The 24,440-nt window shown below is 45.7% G+C and overlaps 1 protein-coding gene across 1 annotated transcript in view; it reads left to right on the top strand.

Moving 5' to 3' along the window:
- CD5 (CD5 molecule) overlaps positions 1-22,835 on the top strand; it is a 53,441-nt gene extending 30,606 nt beyond the window's left edge. Inside the window, exons 3-12 of the mRNA XM_067541557.1 lie at positions 11,450-11,488; positions 13,385-13,696; positions 14,098-14,160; positions 15,378-15,701; positions 17,167-17,445; positions 18,040-18,171; positions 19,178-19,231; positions 20,428-20,550; positions 20,982-21,081; positions 21,267-22,835. Coding sequence (XP_067397658.1) covers positions 11,450-11,488; positions 13,385-13,696; positions 14,098-14,160; positions 15,378-15,701; positions 17,167-17,445; positions 18,040-18,171; positions 19,178-19,231; positions 20,428-20,550; positions 20,982-21,067 — 1,412 coding nt within the window. The 3' untranslated portion in view covers positions 21,068-21,081; positions 21,267-22,835. The remainder of the gene's footprint in view (positions 1-11,449; positions 11,489-13,384; positions 13,697-14,097; positions 14,161-15,377; positions 15,702-17,166; positions 17,446-18,039; positions 18,172-19,177; positions 19,232-20,427; positions 20,551-20,981; positions 21,082-21,266) is intronic.
- Positions 22,836-24,440: the final 1,605 nt, after the last annotated feature.

Genomic DNA, 24,440 nt, shown 5'->3' with positions numbered 1-24,440 from the left:
CCAATGTCTCCCTGCGTGCACCTACATCAGGTTTTGGGTCTCCTGCCCTTGTCTCAGGGTGGGATCTCGCAATTCTTCCCCTTTTAGACCAGGAGCCAGGTACGTTGTCCTGCTTATACAATCCACTTACCAGCCTGCAGCCCTATTTGGCGTGGGGAACCTGTGACCAGGGATAGCGACCAATAGCCTGCCTTAAACACGGGATTTTTTATTTAGCAGCTGGAGCAAAGCATGAGAGAAAAAGGGATTTTAAATGAGCAGACAGCTTTCGTGCATGTCTATTTTAGGGCTTATCTATACAAGGAGCTATATTCAGGAATAGCTATTCCACCTCAAATTCACACCTTACCTTATTAATCCAGAATAACTCCCATGTGTGGACACGCCCTTACCTAAATCCTGCCAACCCACAAGTGGGACCAAAGCAGGTCAAGTTTCCTCAAACTCCCCCACCAGCTCCCATATCTCAGTCTGGCTCCCCCGGCGTCCCTTTTTAAACCTGGCCAAGGCTTTGTTCCTCCGGAGATTTATACTGGGAGTGATGGGCTTTGGCCCCTCCTGGCTAAACCAATCCTGAAGGCTCCAAGGGGACCTTTGGAGCTAATCATTCCAGCATTGTCTCCTAATGACTCTTAAGCAGCAGGTGGTTGGTCGCCGTCATGAGCCACCGCCTCCTGGCTGCTTGACCCTAGCAAGAAACACTCAGACCAAAATATCCATGGAGCGGTAACCAGGTCAATGTATAATTACTGCAGGGCATGTTGTGTTTGCCACAGCACCATTGGGAAACTGTCCCTCTCATTCCCCAGACAGCCCACGGGTTGTGTCCAAATCGCACAGTCAGCTAACTGACCTCGTAAGTGCCTTGGGGCCAGGAGCGCCTATTCAGGGCCTCTGCGTTCTCGGGACTTAACAAGTGCATAACAAACAACCTAGCCGATGAATCCCCCCCTGGCCCAGGCTGGGGGATCCTGGGGTGAATGGAGGAGAGGTAAATGTCTAGGTCTTTTCCATCTCTTCTCTCTCTGGGACAACCCTCTAGGTCAGTGGTTCCCAACCTGTGGCCCAGGAGCCAAAAATGACATATGGGGTCTTTCAAAGTGGCCCGCCGCTCCACTCTTGCTGGCTGCAAACGGGAGCCACTGCCTAAGGCGGAGCGCGTTGCCGTGGGACTAGAAGACTGGCGCAGGCTCCTTGCTACAGCCAAGGGGACAGGAGCTCAGCGCAAAGTGCTCCGCCTGGGTCCCTAGGTGCTGGGATCCCTGCTGGAGCCAGAGGGAGGGGAGCACTGATTTTCCATCCCCCTGGCTGCAGAATGGAGCCACTGCCTAGGGCCCCAGGACGTGTGCAGTTTCCCTGCTGTAGCCAGGGGGATGGGAGATCAGCAAGGAGGCAGCCTCCTCGCTGAATTCCTTCCATCTGGCTGCAGTGGGGTGGAGGGGGAGGCGCTGCTGATGGAGCAGCCAGGACCTACCATGCTTGAGGAGGGACAGGACTCTAAAAATCAATGCCTTCTGGTTTGGCCCGCACGTAGCAGGCCACCCACCATGACTTAGCTGCCAGGCCATGTGCTTCAGTGTGTAGTGACAGTCACTCATCTGCACTAGTGCTTTGTCTGTGAGCGTGTGACAGACTGTGAGTGAGTTGTAGGTGTAAAATAGTGAATGTAAAAATGAGCACAGTAGCATCAAAATGTTTACTCTAAATATGTAGTGATTTATAGTCCTTAATGGCGTATACATCAATACCTTTTTTATGAGTTGATAGACTGGTGGCCCTTCAGGGTTGTAAAAATGATATTTGTGGCCCTCAAGCCAAAAATGTTGGGAACCACTGCTCTAGGTCCTTACTCAGTCCCCATTTGGGTGAAATTTCTGCCAGGGTAGCTCAGCACCAATCAGGATGTAGCCCATCAATTTCAATTGACGTTTGGCCTGAATAATAATCCCAGGATTGTAATAAACCTCCCCCCACCAGACAGCAGCCAAAGAAGAAGCAGAGGAGGGGACTCTGGAAGAGCAAGGGAACAGGGACACACAGGACTTGATAAATTATACTGCTGTACTGAACCAACTTTGTCATCCAGCCAGTCTACAGCCAAGGCCGGATGTCTGTGAGGAAGGCAAGTTGATTTCCCCTACAGAATGCATCTGTCCGCCAGTCACCATGGCCTCTAGGCACCAAATATAAGATCTAAAAGTCCCATCGTGGTTCTGGAAGGCTCAGAAATCAGGGTCAAATCCAAACAGCCATGGGCATAAAGGAGGGATCGTAGAATTATAGGGCTGGAAGGGACCTTGAGAAGTCATCAAATCCAGCCCCTTGCACTATGGCAGGACCAAGTAAGCCTAGGGTTGGGTCCATTTGCCACATTTTCCCTGTTTATCTGATATGCCTGAGGCCCCTCCAGATAAAACTTTTCTCCATCTGGTGCTCAACTACCCTGGATGCGATGATCTCTTGGCACGGACTATCGGGGACATTTGCCAACTCCGGCACAAAATCTGCTCACTGCCTCAAGCGGCGAGAAAGAAAATCTAAGTATATTGGACTCACCCTTCAGAAAAATAAAATAAAAAACCAACGCTGGTGCCGAGAGAGTTGAAATCCACGAGGCTGCATTAAAACGCAGTCACGGCCCTTAGAGGCCTCTTTGTCCTCCCCACTGTTTGTCTGTACATGCTCCTGTTGTGTGTCATGGATCAGGGCCCTGCTGTGCTAGGCATTGTACAGCCATGCATAACAAACGAATCATCCCTGCCCAAAGGCCTACTCTACAGGCAGTTTTTGTACTGAGCTACCTGTTTCGGTTAGAGGTGCGATTTATTTTACCAGCACAACGCCCGGTGTGGACACAGCTATTCCAGTAGGAAGTTACCTTATACCAGTGTATTTTATTCCCCTTCTCATAATGGAATAAGCTATGCAGATATAAACACCATTGTGCCAATATAACTATGCCTACACTAGAGGGGTGATGCCCCTTTTAACTCCACTGGTGTTAAAGCAGTACAACTTTTGAGTGAAGTCAAGGCTAAATCCAAGGTACTGTCTAAATCCTAGACTGTGAGCATTCTGGGGCAATGGCTGCTTTTGTGTTGTTTATACTGAGCCAGATACAATGGGGTCTTGACCCCGGACTGGGATCTGGAAATGCTACCAGCCTAACAATAATAAATCAAGACTGGATGTCTTTCTTAAAAATATACTGTAGCTCAACCACAAGATATGGGCTTGATGCAGGAATCGCTGGTGAATTCCATGGCCTGTGTTATAGTGGATGATTATAATGGCCTCCTTTGAGCCTTAAAATTCATGATGATGATGATTAAATAAATAAACAGAATCAAATAATAATAAATAATGCTGCAATTAAAATACCTGGGTTCTATTCCCAATTCTAACTGGTCTGCTGAGTGATACAGGGTACGTCACTGCTCTGTGCCTCAGTTTCCCCATCTGTAAAATGGGGATAACGCTACTGACCTCCTTTGTGAAGCTCTTTGAGATCTATGGATAAAAAAATACTAGATGAGAGCTAGGAATTGATATTATTACTTAGCACTCACAGAGTATTCTGAGTCTCCAAAGCACTGCGCAAATTAGTTCATTCTTTTTTGCCTGCGCTGGACTTTTCCCATCTCAGCTCTGTCTTTCTTACAATGAGGCAGCCAAAGCTGGACACTGTCCCCCAGATGGCTGCAATACCATGCCATTGAAACATGCTCTCTTTTCCTCTCTATCCCTCCTATTCAAAAACTCTATGTCCATTCGTTTTCTCGACATTGACAAAGTATCAACTGCAGATCATAAAATCAAACCAGCGTGCTATTGGCATGAGACACCAGAACCAATTCAAACCAGGGGCAGCCTCACTGACAGAGCTTCCCAGAGAGGAACTGAACTTGTTGGCCAAAATTTCCAAAGTGATTTTTGGATGACCAACTTGAGACACCTGAAAAGGAATCCTATTGCAAGAGGATGGGCACTCAGTGCTTTCCAAAAATCAGGTTCCTTTAAGGCATCTCAGATTGGACACTCAAAATCATTAATCACTTCTTTGAAAATGTTGGCCTTTACTAAAACAGTAAATCATTTCAGAGTTGCCCTTTATTGAAAGAGTCCCATTCACAGAGTTCTTCAGGTTAAAAGTGCTAGAGTTGGGCATTTTTAAATCAGCAGGTCCAGATAACTTGCCTCCAGGGCTTTTAAAAGACCTGGCTGAGGAGCTCGCTGGACAGTTAATGCTGATTTTCAGTGAGTCTTGGAATACAGAGAAAGTTCCAGAAGACTGAGAGAGAGCTAATGTGCCAATATTAAAAAGGGTAAACGGGATGACCCAAGTAATTATAGGCCTATGAGTCTGGCATCGATCCCAGGCAAGATAATGGAGGGGCTGATATAGGACTCGATTTCTAAAGAATCAAAGAGAGGTAATTTAATTAATACCAATCAACAAAGGTTTATGGAAAACAGATCCTATCAAACAAACTTGATATCTTTTTTTGATGAGATTACAAGTTTGGTTGATAAAAGTAACAGGGTTGATGTAATATACTTAGACTTCTGTAAGGCTTTTGACTTGGTATCGCACATGACATTTTGATTAAAAAACTAGACAGATATAAAATTAATATAGGACACATTAAATGGATTAAAAGCTGGCAAATGATAGGTCTCAAAATGTAACTGCAAGCAAGGACTCATCATCAAATGGATGTGTTTCTAGTGGGATCCCACAGAGATCAGTTCTTAGCTCTGTGCTTTTTAACATTTTTACAAATGACCTGGAAGAAAACGTAAAGTCATCCCTGATACAGTTTGCAGATGACCTAAAAATCTGGGAGTGGTAGATAATGAAGAGGACAGGTCACTGATACAGAGCCATCTGAATCACTTGGTTAGCGGGGGGCAAGCAGACAATGTGCGTTTTAATATGGCTAAATGTAAATGTATACACCTAGGAACAAAGAATGTGGGCTGTCCTTACAGAATGGGGGACTCTATCCAGGGAAGCAGTGACTCTGAAAAAGATGTGGGGGTTGTGGTGGATAATCAGCTGAACAGGAGCTCCCAGGGCGATGCTGTGGCCAAAAGAGCAACGCTATCCTGGGATGCATAAATGGGAATCTCAAATAGGAGTAGAGGAGTTATTTTTACCTCTGTATTTGGCACTGGCATGACCACTGCTGGAATACTGTGTCCAGCTCTGGTGTCCACAATTCAAGAAGGATGTTCAAGAGGATTCAGAAAGGAGCCTCAAGAATGATTAACAGATTAGAAACCATGCCTTACAGCAGGGGTGTCAAACATACGCCCGCGGGCCGCATTTGGCCCGCGAAGCTTTTTTATGTGGCCCGCGTACCTCTTTGATCCCGGCCACGGAAAGTAAGTAGGGGCCAGCGTCTTAAAGCGGCAATACCCTTCGTTCCAGCACCCTGCCGCCGAAAAGGGGAACTCGTCCTCATTTTTTCGGCGGCGGGTAATCCCTCCTAGAAATCTCTTAAAGTGGCAATGTCAGTGCCCCCACAGCAAAAGGGCAGCGCTGAAAGGTACTGATGCTGCGCCGCCGAAAATGGGCAGAGTGCCTGAAATATTCGGCGGAGAGCATTGTATGGCCCCTTCAGAGTAGAGGTTCTATGAATTCGGCCCGTCACTTTGAGCGAGTTTGACAACCCTGCCTTACAGTGATAGACTCAAAGAGCTCAGTCTATTTCACTTAACAAGAGAAGGTTAAGGGGTGACTTGGTTACAGTCTCTAAGTACCTATATGAGGAACAAATATTTAATAATCGGTGTTACATTCGCTGGAGTGACTCACGATTGTGAGTGCCTATTTCAGGACAGACTGCCAAAAGCAAGGCAGACATCCCAAACTGGTGGTATGTCCTATAATTAGATTTTGCCAACCCAGTACCAAATGTGACTTCATTATAAGACTGTTGTAGTACTTGGGGAGTTCACAGACCGTCCTCTTAGGCACTCCAGTCTATCTTGCTGCTCAGGCAAGCTGGGCTATGTGACAAATGGTCCCTTACATCAAAAATCACAAAATATTCCAGGTTGCACCCAGTCTCAAGAGATCAATCCCTCACCCAGGTAGATTTGCATCCTAGATCTCACATCAAAGACAGTAATGGCAGCCAATTCTACAGTGAACTAACTAAAGGTTTATTAGCTAAGAAAAAAGAATGAGAGTTACTAAGACGTTAAAGCCGGTGAAAATATATGTACAGGTGAGTCAAAGTCTATAATTCCAAATGGTAGCAGAGATGTAGGAATCTGTCAGTTTCCCAAAAGTCTGTCAGGGATACACAGAGTAACTCTGGGGATCTTCATCGTCTTGTTCAGTTGTTCTTCCCTGTTAGAATCCAAATAGTCCAGAGACTTTTTCCTTGTGTCCATACTTACAGCTTCTTCTCACAGAAACCAAGCTGATAGGGTCACTACCTCTGTGGGCTCTTTCTTTGATGATGGAGAGTGAGAAGCTCATTTAGAGTCTGATCTCCAGTCATCTCACACAACGACCACTTGCTTCGAAATTAGCACTTTCCTGTTAAAGTTCTTCATTTGCATTACACGAGGCTTCTTTTTTTGTTTGCTGGGTTATTTAATTACAATGGAAATGTTTGCCATTGCATTATAACAGGCTACGGACAAGTGATAACAATGTAGGCAGCATCCCATTAGTTTTCATGAAGTTTAAACACCAGCTACATTCTTATCCATTTAACAACGGTGCATATGTAGGTGTTCAGTGAGGCTCTTCAATGGGCTCTTCAATCTAGCACAGAAAAGTAGAACAGGATGCAAGAGCTGGAAGTTGAAGCTAGACAAATTCAGACTGGAAATAAGGTGTCACTTTTTAATGGTGAGGGTAATTAACCGTTGAAAGTGGTTTTAATGGAATTCTCCATCACTGACAACTTTTAAATCAAGATGGGAGGTTTTTCTAACAGATTATTCTGGGGGAGTTCCAAGGCCTGTGTTGTACTGGAACTCAGACTAGATGATCACAATGGTCCCTTCCGGCCCTGGAATCTATGAATCTATAAAGTCACCCCAGTGCGTCGGGCCTGCCCCAAACCCCTTGCCCTATTTGCATTCTGTGTTAAAGATACTATAGGCCAGATCTTCAGCTGAGTTAAATTGCTGCAAGCCCCATTGACTCTATTGGAGCTATGGCCGATTGACGCCAGCTGGGGAACTGGCTCATTGACGCCAATGGAGCTATGCTGATTTGCACCGGTTGAGGATCTGGCTCTGAGTATTTAAAAATATCCAAAAACTCAGTGTTAAGGTGCAATGTGAGTGGGAAAATGCATGGAAATGTGGCCCCCTTCTTCATGGTATGTCTGAATCACCACAGATTGTCCTTGCACCAGTTCTGTGGGCATTGCACAGCTATGGGAGAGTGAGCAGGGCGTCCGTTCTGCCTCTCATATCATCAACAGGCTTGCCCGCTCTGAACTTTGTATTTCTGGCAATGACAGCGGTGCAGGAAAAGGCTACGCTGGATTCCCAGAGACCACAGGGAGCTTGCGGCGCTGGCGGTGGTTAGAAAAATCCGCTGTGGATTTGTGAATTGAGCACATCTGATCTGGATTCGCGGGTGAGAATCCGTGTGGAGCCCCCTGATTATCACTGGACCAGACTGACTAGAACCACAGTTTAAATACCAGCAGCAATGTCTTCCGCTAGGGCTTTAACTTAGCATCACCCCACAGAAAGGGGAGTGAATAATGGCTGTGCCAACCGGGAAAGCCTCTAAGCATGTTATGCATTAAGGCCTGGTCTACGCTAGAGAGTTTTGTCGACCAAAGTCAGCTGGGAGCGGGGCGAGAAGCCCGGGCTGCTGGTCTCCGCTCTTGGCTGGGAGCTGGGGCCAGAAGTCTGGAGGCTTCTCCACCACCTCAGGGCCCAGGCAGCCTTGTCAGTTACATGGCTGAGGCATGAAATTGACATGGCTGCCTGTTCCAGGAGAGCGGGGAACAGAGAATCCCTGTGGGGCTTCCTCCAGCTCCAGGCAGGGAAAGAGAAGGGGAGGCTGCCAGATGGGACCAGGGAGTGAGGGCAGACCACAGGGAGCCCGGGAGTCTGAGGGGCTCCGGGCAGGGAGCTGAGAAACAGGGCTCTCAGCTCCCCACACTGCCCTTTAGGTCAGTGGAGGTGATCTTGGGGAGGACGTGTGCCAACGACCCAAGGAGGGCAGTGTGGACATCAGCCACTACTGTAATTGTAGTGGGGGGCTGTAAGTCGACCTATGTTAGGGCGACTTATTTTTTAAGTGTAGACAAGGCCTTAATTAAACTGCAGGCCAGATGCTCAGCTGGTGTAAATTGATGTAGCTGCATTGATCTCAATAAAGCGACATAGATGTACATCATCTGGGGCCCTGGGCCTGAGTCTTTATATCAACAGCAAAAACCTTCTTGAGCTACAGTCAAGAAGGGGAAAGGAAAGCTAGGATGCATATATCCTTCCTCCAGAAATCTGACATGCTAACAGACTAGCTCACAGCTGTTAGCAGTGAGACCTGGCAGCAATTTTTTAATGGGCATCCAAACAGAAATTAGCTGTGAATTCAACTAGTCAAAGCGATCAGTCCTAAATACTAATACGAATTTACACCGGCTGAGGATCAGGTGCAAAAAACAGCGCTATATCGTTGATGCATCTTTTCCTGATACCTTTTCTTCACTTTCCCACCTCTGTCTGTTTGTGCACTAATTGCAGCTTGTTATAGTTCTAGATCGTATATAAAGATCATAAATCACGTGCGCAAGGAGCCTGGGGATATTTGCTTATAAAAATACATGACAATATTCTACTGTGATGGGCCAAAAGGTTATAGGTTATCCTGGTGTTACGGCGGCGTTGTCAGGCCTTCGTTGCAGAATACAGAGCTAGTTTTGAATAGGGTTTAAAAGCACAGTTTTATGCTGTTTTACGCTGACAAGTGACCATATAGATATAATGGGCCAGATCCCCACCTGGTGTAAATCAGCATGACGTCATTGGCGCCAACGAGTCAGATTCCCAGTTGGTGTAAATCATCCATAGCCCATTGGAAGTCAATGAGTCAATGGACCAGATCTCCAACTGGTGTAGATCATCCTATTGATCTCAGTAGTGGACTAGTATCTTCTTACTCAACAGCCTTTCTCCGGCCCAGTATCCCTTTCCCCTAAATAGCCCATGAGACCGGAGCCCATCCGCCTGGGTGAGACATGCTGACCATTCTTTCCAGCGTGCATTGTCTTACATTAGATCGGAGTTAGAAGCCTCTTCCCTAGCTTGATCTCCTTCCTGTTTGCTTAGAGCTTCCATGATGAGCTCCTGGCACACCACCGTAGGCTGTACTAGCCTACGAGGTTTGTGTCCTCTGCTGCAGATGTCCTTGATCTGCCCACTCTCTCCTGCAGACCATGGCTGGCAAAAGCTGTATTGTGATTTCCCATAAAGAGCCCCTGAGGTAGGAATCCACATGCACTACCCAGCATCCCACCATCTTCAGGAACACACAGTGAGGCAAAGAATGCATTTTGCTTTGCGGAGCCATGCCATCCTTCTTTCAGCTGCCCCCCCTCCATCCCTGTGATGATCACTTGAAGGACCTGAAGCTGCTACCATCTCACTCCAAATGCTTTCAAGAAAGCTGGGCCAAATCTCTTTTGAAACGGGGTTTACAGCCATGAACATGATCCCGCTGTGACTGGGGTGATAGCAGGGCTTGAACTCAGGGTCTTCAGCATTAAGGACATGAGCTGCAGGAGTCAATCCTCCCCCTCGAAGCAGTGCAAGACTCATAAACCTCTGTAGGCCAGCCACTGGCAGGAGATGTGTAACACAGACTGAGAGGCAGAGTGGTCTCGTGGATAGAGATCCAGACGGGGACGCAGGAGACCTGATGTGACACTTCCCAGGGGTACCCAGGGTTGTGAGGCACCTCTCCACCACCTGCCCTTAGCATAAGGGAGCCTTGTTTGTGCCTGCTGGGGGTCACCCCCCTCCACCAGCCACTGGCAACACAAGCCCTGCCATCTCAGTCTACACAGCCCCACTGTCCCTCTGCAGGTTAGCAAGAGGCATAATCCTCTCCCCCTCCCCACGAGCCCAATCCCATCCCCTGAGCCCCGTGAACATCTCCACACGCCGTCCACAGCTTAGATTTAACTAAAAAGACATTTTTCTGGCTCATGAAGTTTAGCTCACCCCAAGTCTTTCTCCCAGCACTTAGCAAGCAGGCTGGCTGTGACCCTCCATTCATAAGACAAGCATCCTGGCAACATGTTCCCTAGGTGATGGAGAACTAGGGGCACCTCTGTACCCCCAAAGAGAGTTCCAACAATCCAGTATCTTCACTTGTAAACAGGGTACCCCCAGCTGCTTGTTATTTTCTGTCTAGAATCTTCCCTGGAGACTTTGCTCTCTCTTGATTAGCATTTGGGTTAGACGGTAAAAAGGCATTCATTGTGAAGCAAACAATACCCTATTTACATATAGCCAGATAGGTAGATAAGTGTCTCATGCTGGAAAGGGTGTTTATCATTTTTTGGTGACCAGCCCCAACTCACGGCCGTGAAAAGCATAATTTTCAGGATATATACATAGGGCTTTACATATTATCTGCACATACATTTCACAGCGATGATGCTGATCAGTGTAACATAAGCTTTCAGTAGAGCCCTTACATGACACCCTTTGATGAACTATTATATAGACACCAGACCAAATGGATTCCTGGAACCCTTCTGTACCCTGTGCCCTCTGCCAGTGGGCATCAAGGGGTCCCTGCGTCTCACCTGGCTTGTATCCCCAGCTCCGACCTGCTGCATGGCCTTGGGCAAGTCCTTTTCCCTCTCATGCCTCAGTTTCTCCTACCACCCATTGCCTGTCTTGTCTCTCTAGACTATAAGGTCTTTGGGGCAGAGACTGTGTCTCACTATGTGTTTGTGCTGTGCACCCCAGGGCCCCAGTCTCCATGGCGGCTGGAGGTGCTTTTGTAATATAAATAATAATAATTGAACAGTGGGTCAGAAAAGGCCCCAGACATAAAAGCAGCAACAGCCCTATCACATTTAAAATGGGCTTGATAAAAGGAACAATTCTGCCTAGGCCTCATGGGGACCTAAGGAATCCTTTCCATTTCTGAGGCCTGAGAGTTAGCTCCGCTGGGGGAGGGTATAGTTTGTGGTGTGATGGTTTTTCTCAAAGGATAGTGAAGGCTCCTCCAAAAATGTTGCAGGGAAGGACAGAAGATGCAGAGGTGACACCTCTAGCAGGAAATGTCCCTCAGCGTGAGCAGAGTTTTTAGATCCAGGTGCCAAAGTTCCCTGGCCAAGGGGAAAGTTGCAATATTAGCTGACTGGTTTCTAACGAGAAGTAGGTTTGATGTGAAGTCATGGCTGCCCATTTCAGTTCTCCTGACAATTTCTTCTCTTTACAGTGACCTCCTGCCATAGTGGGAAAGGCCAGAACTCTGAAGGTCAGTGCATCTGTTAAAGCCTCTTTCAAGCCACGTTGATCTTGGCTATCAAATAAAATCCAATCAGGCAGCCGTCAGTCACTTAGCTTGTCAGCAACAGATGTAACCAGCTTACTGTTCTGCGACATCATGAGAGAGACTTATGCTGGATTCCCGGCCCTGGTGTGTACATCTCCCCAGGATGTCATTGCAGCAAGGGCTAGCCAACCAGACACACCTCCCCACTCGTAGCCTTGGTACTCCTCAGACCCTGAGAAATCTTTGGGGGAGGATTTAATCAAGGAGCCTGGGCTCCAATGACCATATAACCCCTCAACACCTCCGGTACACAGAAGCCTCAGCTACAGAAGGGCAGTTTTGAAAAATTTCCCACTATGGCAAACAGCTTCACTGAGATTAGCTAGGTTGGGAGCCCTAATGCAGACATACTGCTAAGTGCCACGGGGTTTTAGCGTCATGTCTTCTAACACTGGTCAGCCCAGGGCTAATCAACCTGGTGCTTAAAATCCAACAGCAGCTCGCAGCTCATCTATCCCAAGGCTCCCAATGTTGCTAACACCATGGAACTGGAACAGCATCAGCAACATTTCTCTAGTATAGACCAGCTAGATAGACACACTGTCTACCCCTGCATACCAGTGTGTACCAGTGCATGCATGCTCAGAGACACACACACATACTATTACACATCCATAGAGACACACAAAGAAACAAGCACCATTTCCTTCCTGTTCTGCTTCGCAAAACGGCTGCTAACATTTCAGACAGCACAGAAGCAAAAATAACTAATAGGAGACAGAGTGAGTTGAAGACTGACTTCACTGCCAAAAAGGTGTTTGTGAGGGGGTGAGTTACATGGGGATAATTAAGATGCATTCACCATCCTATTGTCAAATCCTAATGGAGACAAGGCAGCTGTAGTTTATATAAGGCAGCCAGGTGAGGTCAGCACTACAGCTCTGTGAATTTATATTTATTTATTTTATTGTGAGTGAATAGTAAATTTGCAGAAAAGTGCTTTTTTCGGGACACCAAGACTATTCTCAAAATTGGGTCAAATTTAACAAATAGGGTTGGCTGAAATAAATGGGAATTTTTTTTTTTTTTTGAAAAGATCAAAAAAGCTCATTTTAACCATTTCAAAATGATGTTTCATTTCAAATTGTTTGCAGTGTTGTTATAACCACATTGGTCCCAGGCTGTTAGAAAGACAAGGTGGGTGAGGCAATATCTTTTATTGGATCAACTTGTGTTGGTGAAAGAGACAAGTGTTCGAGCTTAGCAGAGCTCTTCTTCAAGTCTGAAGCTCTGGGTCCTCTCGAGAGCATGTCTCTCTCACCAACAGGAGATGGTCCAGTAAAAGATATGACCTCCCCCACCTTGTTTCATTTCAAAACACCTAAAAAGGAAAATTTAAAAAAAAAAAATCATTTGGGACTGAATGAAACATTTACTTTAATCTGAAATGAAATAAAAACTAAAACAAATGTCATTTGTGGTCAAACAAAATGTTTCGGTTGACCTGAAAAGATTTGTTGTTGTTTCGTTTCAGCATGAAAAAAAACCAACAAAATTCGGTTTCAGTTCATACCAAATTTTTTTCCTGAATTTTTCAATTCATCCCCCAAACTGAAAAATCAGTTATTTGCTCAGGCTCAGTCAGCACTTTATCCCCTGCCCGTAAGCCATCCTGTATATCTAAAAACTACAGTGCCTTGTCTCTGTTGGAATTGCACAGCAGGGAAGTGAACACATACTAGTTATCCCGCTGTAAAAACACACTTTTTTTGTGGTAGAGAAGACAAAGCCAAAGAGAGGGAGACAGACACAAGGGTGGAGAGAGAGAGATTTCCTAAACACTTCTCTTCTCTCTAAGGTGCTGTTTTACTTTCTCAGCAGTGTGGAGCATGAGACTCACGGGCTCTGGCTGCAGATATTTGGGCCTGCTGGAGGTTAACCGTATGGGCAGCTGGCAGAGAGTTTGTAGCAGTGGCTGGAACAAGAAGGCCACAGAAACAGTCTGTAAACATCTGGGCTATGGCTCCCCCTCCGATGTAGACCTCAAACTAGATTTGCCAGACTCGGAGCAGAAACCCCTGGAATGGATGCCGATGAACAAAGTGGCTTGCCAGGGTCATGCGGTTGACCTGAAGAGCTGCTTCAGGGAAAAATCCAACTGCACACAATATGTGATCATAGCTTGCAAAGGTAGGTCCCATTCTCCTTTTTGTGGTGTATTGAGGACTATGTTGGAATTACAAGCTACCGCTAAAAGCAAGGGAACAGATGTTCTTAGTCTTGCTTGTGATCAGAAGCAGGCAGGAAAGAGCCCGCTTAAAGCAAGGCGGGTGAGTTGTATCGCGCTGCCTCAGAGCACAACCTGTTTTTTCTCCTTCTCTCTCTGTTTTTGACTTCTTGTGTGCTATTCTAAGTTCTAAGAAATAAAGTAGAGTTACATTGCAAACTTCCAACAAGGGAATTTATGGTTTTTGTTTAATGTGTGTGTGTGCTGTGAACATAACACCCTTCCTGACTGCCTCCCCTAGAACTTTTGCCTGGGTCTTGGTCTGCTCCCTGCTAAAACGTTTTGGGCATCCTTGTCATTTCAGAACCAGAAATAACCACCACTGCACCACCACCAACTCTACCACCAACCTCACCAGAACCCACCGGTAAGGAAATGCTACACAGGTTCACCAAATGGCGTTCACCAAATGCCAGATTCACCAAATCCATTCAGATCCACATTCACTCTACTGATTGAAATGGTTGCAAGTTACCACAGTTAAAGGTGATTATTAGGAGAAATGATGCAAAAGATCAAAGAGGTCCCTTGATGAACTTAACATCAAGCAAATCAAAGCAAGTGCCTCTTTGCAAATTGAGATGTCAGCCTGGGGATCTCACTGCTAGAGGAGGCCATATGTGTATGGGTTTTTAAGAGGGACAGATGATCTTATAATGGGTGATAACTTTTGTAGGGAGGCCAGCTAAAATGTGGTAATTGTATCTCATGCTTCAGGGGCATAAACAGATCCCCCCCGCTGGGGCTGGGCTATAATTCCCCTTCCCCACCCCAGTGAACAGCTTTGCACATTGGACAAGCTGGATTATGGGGAGTTTCACCTTCCTCTGAAGCATCAGATACAGGCTGCTACTGGAAACAGGATACTGGAGTAGGTGGACAGCTCTCTGAACTGGTGCAGCAGGAGGCAGGATACTGAATTCCACGGATCAATGGTCAAATCTAGTATGGCAGTGGGTGAGAGATGAGACAAAATGGTCTGTTGTGGTATAGCAGGGGATGGAGCAGTAATTAGATCTAGTATGGCAAATCCTATGTTACTCTGATTATTAGATAGGCAGATCTATATGGTGATGATAGATAGATAGAGTACATTTTCCATTTAATGGACATTTGGGTGATTTAATTTCAACTATTGATGAAAACTCTGGTCAGGAACTGAACTATCCCACAGGGTCAGAGCAGCCCCCTAGAGCTGAGCAAAACACTGCTAACAGCTGGAAAACACCTCCGACAGCTGTTCCCTTTGTGTCAGGTGTAGCTGAGAAGCTGGAATAAGGGAGGTGGTGGGGAGGGATATGCTTTCAATGCAAGTCCCGGTGGGACTTCACTTACCCACTAGGCGTAGGCTGTCTCCTAACAATCTCCCACAGCTCCCCACAGCTGGAGTCTACCAGAGTGCAAGCCTATCAAATGGCTAGGGGGAGAAAACACCAAATTACTCCCATGGCTAATGTGACCAAAAGTAGCAGCAGAAAGGCATCCCAGGACCTTTATGGCAGGCGATGTTGGTAAGTTCTGTGCCATGGTGTAGCGACGGTGTCATTGTCTGTAACAATCCCCTTCTCTTTGTCCTTCTCCCAGGCCCTCCCTGGCTGCAGCTGGTAGATGGCAGATTCAGCTGCTCAGGGATTGTGAAACTGTACATGGGAGGCCAGTGGGGAGCGGTCCAGTCAAGTCCAGAACACAAGACACAGCTGGCCAGCTGGGTTTGCCGGAACATAGGCTGCGGTGATGTCTTAAAGATGGAAGACCAGGGAAAGCCATCTTTCTTCTTGAAAGATGAAAGGCAGCATCTACCTGTCCGTTGGGAGATGGTGGCATCATGTAGAAATGACTCTATCCCAGATTGTTTCAACAGAACCAGGAACTCTCAGGGCAAAACCCCAGCCTCTGTCATCTGCTCCGGTGAGTGAGACCACCTTGGGACAGGCAAGTCGAGTTTCTTTTTGCTTTCCTCTCCTGCCATGTTTCCCCTTTGCTCCTGTGCACTCTAAAGAGGCTGATCCATCCCAGCAGCTCAGTTACTGCATGAGATGGGCAGAGGGGACTCACTCCACTGGCAACTTGCATGGCCATGAACCTAGAGTAAAGATTGTGGTAGAACATTTCTAGAATAGCTGAGGAAACCCCTCAAAAATATCCCCATCTCTTCTATCTCCCTGCCTATCTCCGGCCTCTGCTGCCTGTAACGGCCGGCAGGTCTGACCCTCAGTTTTTCTTTTCCTCCCTCATCCCAGGCTGCAAATCTGAAAGTGTCAAGATTGGTATCACTTCTCTGCAATAGGTTCAGAAATGCCGACTGTCAGTCAAAATTATTACCGAATTTATTTCTGGTGACAACTACTTCTGACCCTTCCATGGTCTCGGGTTGGGAACAGTGCAAGCCAATGCAACGCAACACTGTACAGATGCAACGCTAGAGATTAAAATGCAATGCGATGCAAATATAATATAAATAGTCTGCAGCACAACACATGGCAGTGCAATGCTATATAATGCAATGCTATAGAAACACAGTGCCATAAATAGCATCCATTGCAATGCAAAGCCATATGATACAATACAGTGCAATTAATATCCCATGTGATACAGTACAATACTGCTTTACTTGTACTTCTCTAGCAGCCTGTAGATGAGGATTTCCAAGCACTGTTCATACATTAATCATTAACTCTTATAATTTCCCTATGAGTCCTGACTACCATTTTACAGCAGGGGAAACTGAGGCACAGAGACTTGCCCCAGATCACACAATGAGTCAGGATTAGAGCTCAGAGCTCCTAACACCCCAGCCTGGGGTCTAACCAGCAGACCATGACATCACTGGAATGGGTAGGAATTTAGTGCAGTCCAAAGTCAGTTTGTATCATGGGCTGTGAAGTGCAGCAGTGAATGAGGCGGTTTTCACAGCCATGTACACCACGCAAAACATAATCAACTACCAGCATTAGGTATCAAACGCACCGGAACCCCATCAGTCAGCCCATTGTTATTGATTATTTGTATAACAGCAGCACCTGAAGGCCACATCTGAGATCAGCGTCTATTGTGCTAGGCACTATATAGGCCCTAAGGTCAGAAGGGACCAATATGATCATCTAGTCATATAGACACATCATGAGAGACAGCTCCCACCCCCAAGAGCTTCCATTCTCTTTGGACAAGATGAAGGGCAGGAAGGGACACAGAAGTGAAGTACCATGTCCATGATCACCCAGAAGGGTAGCGGCTGGGATGGGAATAGAAACCAGGTCTTCTGAGTGGCAGGTTGATGTTCTACCCACTAGGCCACATTATCTGTAGGCAGCTAGATCATTCAGATATCAGTTCACCACAGGGTCTTACCAATCCTTGCTTGTCTCCTTCCCAGGTTCCCAGCCCAGGGTGATGCGAAGGCTTGGGGACAGCCAGAGCCCCTGCGAGGGGGTCATAGAGGTGTTCCATCAGGGGAACTGGGAAATCCTGTGCGATTCCAGTCAACGGAGGAAATCTAGAGGGGAGCAGGTGTGCCAAGAGCTGCAGTGTGGGAACCGCTCCTTGAGCGTCGAAGTTCAAGGTGCCAAGACAAGGGGAGTGTCTTGCCATGAACAGCACCTCTACCTGTGTCACACTTTCACCAGAACAACCTGCTCCAAAACGAGAGTCAAGTGTAAGCCAACCGGTTCTCTTGCATTTCAGAGCAGCGCTTATCCCTCATGGTATGAGACCACTTTACATTAGGAAAGAGATCGGTGATGACCCCTTGGCTAGGTCATCCATGGGGATGGAACACAGGATCTCTGAATCTCACATGAGCTGCTACTCTTAGACTAAAGAATTAATGCCATTAGCCTGGCAGCAGTAGCAGACCCATAAATCTCTTACATGGACCAGCCACTCAAAGGGGACAAAGGCCCATCTGTGGATAATGCACTGAGGAAATGGGGAGTAAGAGAAATTTGCCTGATCTACAGTCAACCTTTGCAAATTGTTGAGGTTGGAAACTGGGTAGGTGGTGGTGTTTGTGGGTAGAAGATGTGAGTTGAGTGAGGTTTGCGATGTAGGGTGGGAGCTTGTGAAGGACTTGGCCTAGGGATTTTGGGTTGTATTTGAATCTTTGGGGTGGAGTGGAGGGGTTGGGGTTTAAGGTGGGATGCTGTTCTATGGATCACCAAGGGCTGGCTAAGCTGTCAAACCTGTCCTAAGCACTGGCATTCTCTGGAGAAGATAGGAACCAATCAGTGACTGCAGCTCCTTTTCCCAGGCCAGGATTTCAAACCACGTTCGGCTGGGGTGGGAGCAGGAACCATTGTGAGCATTCTCTTGGCTCTGATCCTCCTTGGAGTCCTCATCGTTATCTGTGGACCTCCGGCCTACAAGAAACTACAGAAGAAATGTAGGTGACAAACTCTTGCTGTAGGTGTGAGACCACGGATCTTGTTGCCCTTATTCCACACAGCATGCTTGACCCCGCCTCAGCCTTACTCCTTTAAGCCTCCAGGGCAAGTTCTTGTCTCACTCGCACAGCTGGCAGTCACTGTGCCTCTGAGCTCCTATGTCTATTTTCCATCTTCTTCTTTCCCTCTCTTTCTCCTTGTCTCTCTCCCTTCTGCTCTGCCGCTCTCTGTCTTCCTATCTCCTCTCCTTTGTTTGGCCTCTCGCCCACTCCATCACCTCTGGAGTGGTGATATCCTGGAGCTACACTGGCTGATACGTTGCTCTTAAGTGAGAGAAGCTTTATACGTCATCTCCTTTGCAGATTCAGGAGACAGATACGTTTCTCCCGTTGACTCTGTACTGCAGTTTTTGGAAGGTGGGGTCCTGAGTCAGAGGGGTTTGTAGCAGTGCCTTTCCTATTCTGTGAAACACACCACAAATGCCTCTCCTCACGATCCGTAATTATCTAACCCACACAATGCAGGCAAAATAAGAAAGTTCAGAATGGAAAAGTTTCTTAAATCACCCAGTGTTGTGTATTTCACCCACTGCCGAGAGGCTTAAACATGGAAATGACACAAAGGAGCAGCCAGGCATTGTGTTAGCCAAATGATTTCTAGCATCTCAGGTGTCTCGCCGGGAAGTGGAGAGATTATTTGATGTGGCTCACGGGGTCGGGAGACAAAAGGGAAATTAAGGCAGAACATCCAGAAAACTCTGCTCCTGACAGTGAGATCCATCCATCAGGAATAGTCCCCAGGGGAATCCCCATTGTTGGAGCTGTGTGAAATCAAATGGACACAGCACTAGAAAATGCATTGTAGGGACAATCCTGGGACAAGCTGATCTAATGGGGCTTTCCAGCCCCTAGTGCCTGTGATGTGTATAAAATGACAGACAGGCCTGTGTCCATCTAACTTCACCCTCACTCCGCTACCCTTACCTTCCTCTCCCTCTCCTTGCAGACTCCAAGAAGAAGCAGCGCCAGTGGATAGGTCCAACTGGATTACAGCAAAACGGTAAGGCACAAGCACAAAACAGAGACAGGTCTCCGCAGGTCACCCCTAACACTTTCATCTCTTCAGCTTCCTCTGAAGCATGGCTGCGGTCAGTTTGATCTCATGCACACAGGCCCCCTGGGCTCCACAGCTCAGTAACAGATGGCTACTGTTCAGCCTGAGGGCTAAGTGGTTTACAGCCAGCAACCACTCCAGGCGCTGAGGTTTCTCTCTGTCCCACCATTTCCCCACCTTCATTCAGGCTGTGTGAATGATCACAGGGCAAGCAAATAGCCCAGGTACAAGATGTGTCTGAAGCAGAGAATGAGGCCGAGGTTTCAGGAACACCATGTGTGACAAGGCCGGTGATAAAGATCCTATCCAAGCCCTTAAAATGTTACCAGTATCCCAGAACACTGTACAGACAAGACTCCTTCACCCACCTCTGAAATGCAGCCATCTCCAGGGTGGAACACAGCAGCACTGTACAACAGATTTCAGGAGGCGCAGCGAAGGATAATCTCTCCCATTGAAATTGCTGGTAGTTTTAGACAGGGAGAATGTCATTACCCATCTTAAATGACATAGTGATTTTAATGACCACAAGTGCAGGACTGGGGCAATATACCTCAGCCAAAAGGCAGCACCTCCTGCGACATAACACCCCTCTCACCAGACTAATGGCCAAGTTTCATGCTTGCTCAGAGGGAAAAACGCCCCCTGCTGATTACTTCCGTCAGGACTGCAATTACCACAGTGCATGACTCACCCCTATCACTTCCTGCAGTGCAGCAGCCCACCCTGGGGTCATGCTGACTCAATGGTTCATTGTGACTCAGATGGGAAAGTTGAGTCACAAACACCAATTCCAGTGGCGCAGTGTACTCTTCCACCATGTTCCAGCACTGGTTCAGTTCTTACTCAGCCCCTGCTGATTCACAAACACTAGCCTGTTTGGGTTTGGGCAGTGCTACCGGCGGTTGGCATCTGAGGGTGAGGAGTTTCAACCACAACTTCGGGGGAAAATGCTGAGAAAAGACTCGGTTTTTTGGTTAAACAATAAGACAATTCTGCCGCTCAAAAGGAGAAAGAGTAGGGATGGTCTAGGTACACTTAATTCCGCCTCTGCGTGGGGGACTGGAGTAGATGACTCGTACATTGCTGATTCTACCTTAAAGATGCAGTAATTAACGACTCTCCACTGTGCTGCCATCTAGTTTCATTCCATCGCAACAGCACTGTTACTCTCAGGCCCCGTCAGGAAGGTCAAGGTGCACAGGGCGAGGACAACGACTATTCTCAGACCCCTAAGAAGAACTCCTACCTTTCAGCTTATCCAGGTAAGAGAGAGCATGGTGGATAGTGACTGGGTATGCCACAAAGGAACGGGCAGGCAAGAACCCCAAGGAGCAGGGAATGGAGAGAGTCAGGCTTGCTTTGCAGAGATGGACTAGAGCATTTCCCTAAAACAGAGGAGGAATCACTATATAGGGGTTCTTTCTCCAGCTCTTCCATTGACTTTCTGTGTAGCTTCCAGCAGGTCAGTTTCCCCATCTGTCAATGAGGGGGAATAACCACCTTTGTGATAGCTGGCTAAAAGGCACTTACATGCATGCAAAATGTATTTGTTACCTCTTATGATTTTTGCATGCTTTAGAGGTACTGGAGATGGAGAACCTGATATTCACTCCTCCGCCCCATGTACTTCTCAGAGGTCATTAGCACCTTGCTCTCTGGTTGTGTTGTAGAATGATAGTTTCTTCTTTTACAGCTCTGGAAGGGGCGATAAGGTCTTCCAACCCTCCGGACAATTCTTCTGACAGTGATTATGACTTACATTGTGCTCGACGACTTTAGCCTTCCTCCCCACGGTAAGCCCATCCCTAACCGTGGCACTGTATCACTAGGCTGAGCCATTCCCTAATCATGTCATAACCAAACCCAAGGAGGGGAGGGGAGGCACATGAGCTGAATCAGGCAATTGCTGGATTTGCGGTTCTCAAACTGTGTCAGATGTTAAGTGATTTTCTACGTGATTCATTTTCTTGCCCTGCAGACAGAGGTAGGATCTGGCGAATGGAAAACTGACAGAAGAGAAGAAAAAAATACCTGAGACAATCCTGCACTGGAATCATTTCCATGTTACTATGTACAGATGTAAAGGCTTTTCCCATACTGCCAGAGACATGAGATGGGCGAGTCTGTGCAGCCCCTAATTACACATCCCTTGCCATGCATAAGGGCAAAGATAATCAGCATGTCTGGCTTCCTTCCCCCCAGTGACCTTTGGCAAGTCATTTAGGCCCAACATTTCAAAAGCAACCCTGTCTCCATTTTTTGGTGCACAGCTTCAGACCCTGTGGGCCTAATTTTCAGCAGTATTAAGCACAACAGCTCCAGCTGAAGTCACTGGGAGCTGCAGATGCTCAGCTCTTCTGAAAATCAGGCCTGTGTGTTTCATGCTGGGCATCTGAAACATGAGGCACCCATGATCAGTGGATTTTATTTTTGAATGTTGGTCACTAACCTCAGTATTCTATTCTATTCAGGTTCTTGTACTATGCCCATCACTATGGTACCTGAGCACCTTCCTATGACAAATTCAACTAGCGTGCATCGCTTGTGGTTTCTTCTCCATTCCTCTCAAGGGGAGGAAATTTGTATGTGTCTTTAAATTGATGTGTTATTTGTTAAGGGCAGGCAGGTGGAAGAATTGTGCTTTACATTTGGGCTGCAAAGCAGTGATGTTTGTTGACTTAAGATATGTCTACATAATAAGCTGTAGTGTAGATGCTTCCAACATTAATGGAAGGGTTTTTTTCCATTGATGCAGTTAATCCACCTCTCCAAGGGGCAGTAGCTAGGTCGACTGAAGAATTCTTTCATCAACATAGACTGACCTAACCCGCATTGTAGATGCTGCTAACTCCAGTGTTTGGGGTGTGAAATTTTTCACAGCCCTCAGCGATGTAGCTAGGTTGATCTAATTTTTAAGTGTAAATCAGACCATAGTCCTTGTAGAAATGGATTGCATAGTCTCTATGCCTGCTTTCGCTCTCTAAAATAGGCATAATAATGCTTCCCTATCTTCCAAGGATATTGTGAAGCTAACTTCATTAATGTCTGTGAGGTGCTCAAATACCAGGGTGATAAGAACCATAAAAAAGATTATGAATAAACTGTCTTCTTACATCAGTTAGGAAGCTGTGATGATGCATATTTGGCTCAGCAGATGGCTGGATCATTGAAGTACCCCAAGAGTACAATATCTTGTGATACGTGAGTGGGGCTAGTGTGTATGTGTGTGGGTGTGCATGGCTAAGTCTGTGAAGAGAAGGCATATGTAAGACTGAGGCCAGGTGGATATGTGTTGACAGTGGGAGAAGATAATGTTTAATACAAACATGACATATTTAATAAGCAGTAACAGTTGTAATAAAAAAAATTTCTAACAGTTATGCTTCTTTTTTTCAATACAACAAAGCAAGCTTTATTATTGCACGAAAGGAGCAATACAGTTTTGTAGGGAAAAAAACCAGTGGTTAAAGCACTAGACTGTAATTCAAGAGATTTGGCTTCAAGCCATGGTTCTGCCACAAATACTCTGGGTGACCATGGGCAAGCCACTTAATCTCTCTGGGCCTCAGTTCCCCGTTTGTAAAATGGAGATAATAATACTTCTCTTGTCTATTTATATTGTAAACGCTCCAGAGCAGGAACTGTCTCTTACTTGGTGCATCTCCAGTGCCTAGCACAATTCAGGCACTACTGTAAAACAAATTAATAAGACTTTCCTAAAACCTGATTCTGATGTGACTTGGCAAAAATGGTATTGTCAAGCTCCATGCTTATTTGTCATGATGAATTTAATATCAATTCTCTCAGCAAAAACCTCTTTTCTCATGTCATCTAAATGCCACAAGATCAACCTGGGATCTGAAAGTCAAGCTGGGATCTTATCGGCTTGCATAACACTGTCAATAAAGATTCAGTACCTTGAATTTAGTTGACAAGTGTGTTGATGCCAGACCCAGAATAGAATTCAACTAACTCTTCCAAAGCTGCACGGGGAGGCTAAGGAGTCAAAAATACTAAAGCCATATTTGTCATTGAAGTCAAGAGCTCCAACTCTGACTACACACACGGAACAGGCCTGTGGAGTAAGGTGGTATCATTTTTACATAGTCACTTTTCACAGCAAAAATAATGCTTTAATATATTTAATCTAAAAGAGAGTAAGTTTCATCCAGATGTACTGTATTCATTACAGTATAAGTTCCTAATGTTGGAGGCCCAGTGCAATAACATTTATAAACAAAAAATAATAAAATACCACAAGACAATTCCTCTGTCATACCTATTAATTTTGCAAGCTGCTAAATACCATCAAATATAAAAATTAAATATATATAAATATTTAATAATACTAATAAAATCTATAAATCCCACCTTTGTTTTTTATAAATAGTTATCACACAAATCCATAACAGCACAAAATCAAAATATACAATAGAAAAAAATTGTATAGTGTTCTTGCTATTATAGTTTTACTACGCTATACTAATATACATTTTTAAAAAGTGCAATCTCAAACAAATGTTGCAAAATAGTATCCCTGCTCACTATTGTGTGGCTAAAAAAATGTTTAAAGCTTAAAATAATAGCTTTCTGTAATTTTAAAAAGCAACTCACAATTAATATCACGAAAATAAATACCCCCCCTAAAAATGCCGACCCAAATAATTTAATTTATTTACACAAAATAAATTAAACAAAAAAACCCCCAAACCCACAGCAACACACTGTTATAGTGTCAAAATCAGTCTAAAGTAATTTATAACAAAGCCGATTTTAGCTACTACCACATAAAAATATTCCATCTAATAAAAAAAAAACACCTGTTACTAAACTAGAAGTATACTATCCACAATAAATTTTAATAAATCCCCTTACCAATATAATATATATATAAACACCTATCAAAATGTAATTATACATTATTTTCTTAAGTCCGGAAAATATTAAAAACATATTTAAAAAAATTATAAAAAACAAATGCTAAAAACCCCCAAAACACACCTTCTACACATACATGTAGGCATGTAAAATATTAACATATCTCGCCTATATCCCCATTGTGCACCATTTATAACACTCCTAGTACAAAAATGGCTGCATTAAATAACACCTAAGAAAGACACAACACATACATGCTGCAAGCAAAACATTA

The sequence above is a fragment of the Emydura macquarii genome, unplaced genomic scaffold (genome assembly GCF_026122565.2).
Source record: "Emydura macquarii macquarii isolate MOO-44397 ecotype Brisbane River unplaced genomic scaffold, CSIRO-AGI_Emac_v2 contig_670, whole genome shotgun sequence".
Lineage (NCBI taxonomy): Eukaryota > Metazoa > Chordata > Testudines > Chelidae > Emydura > Emydura macquarii.
Note: the sequence above shows the minus strand (reverse complement) of the source record. Positions and strands in the feature narration are given on the sequence as shown.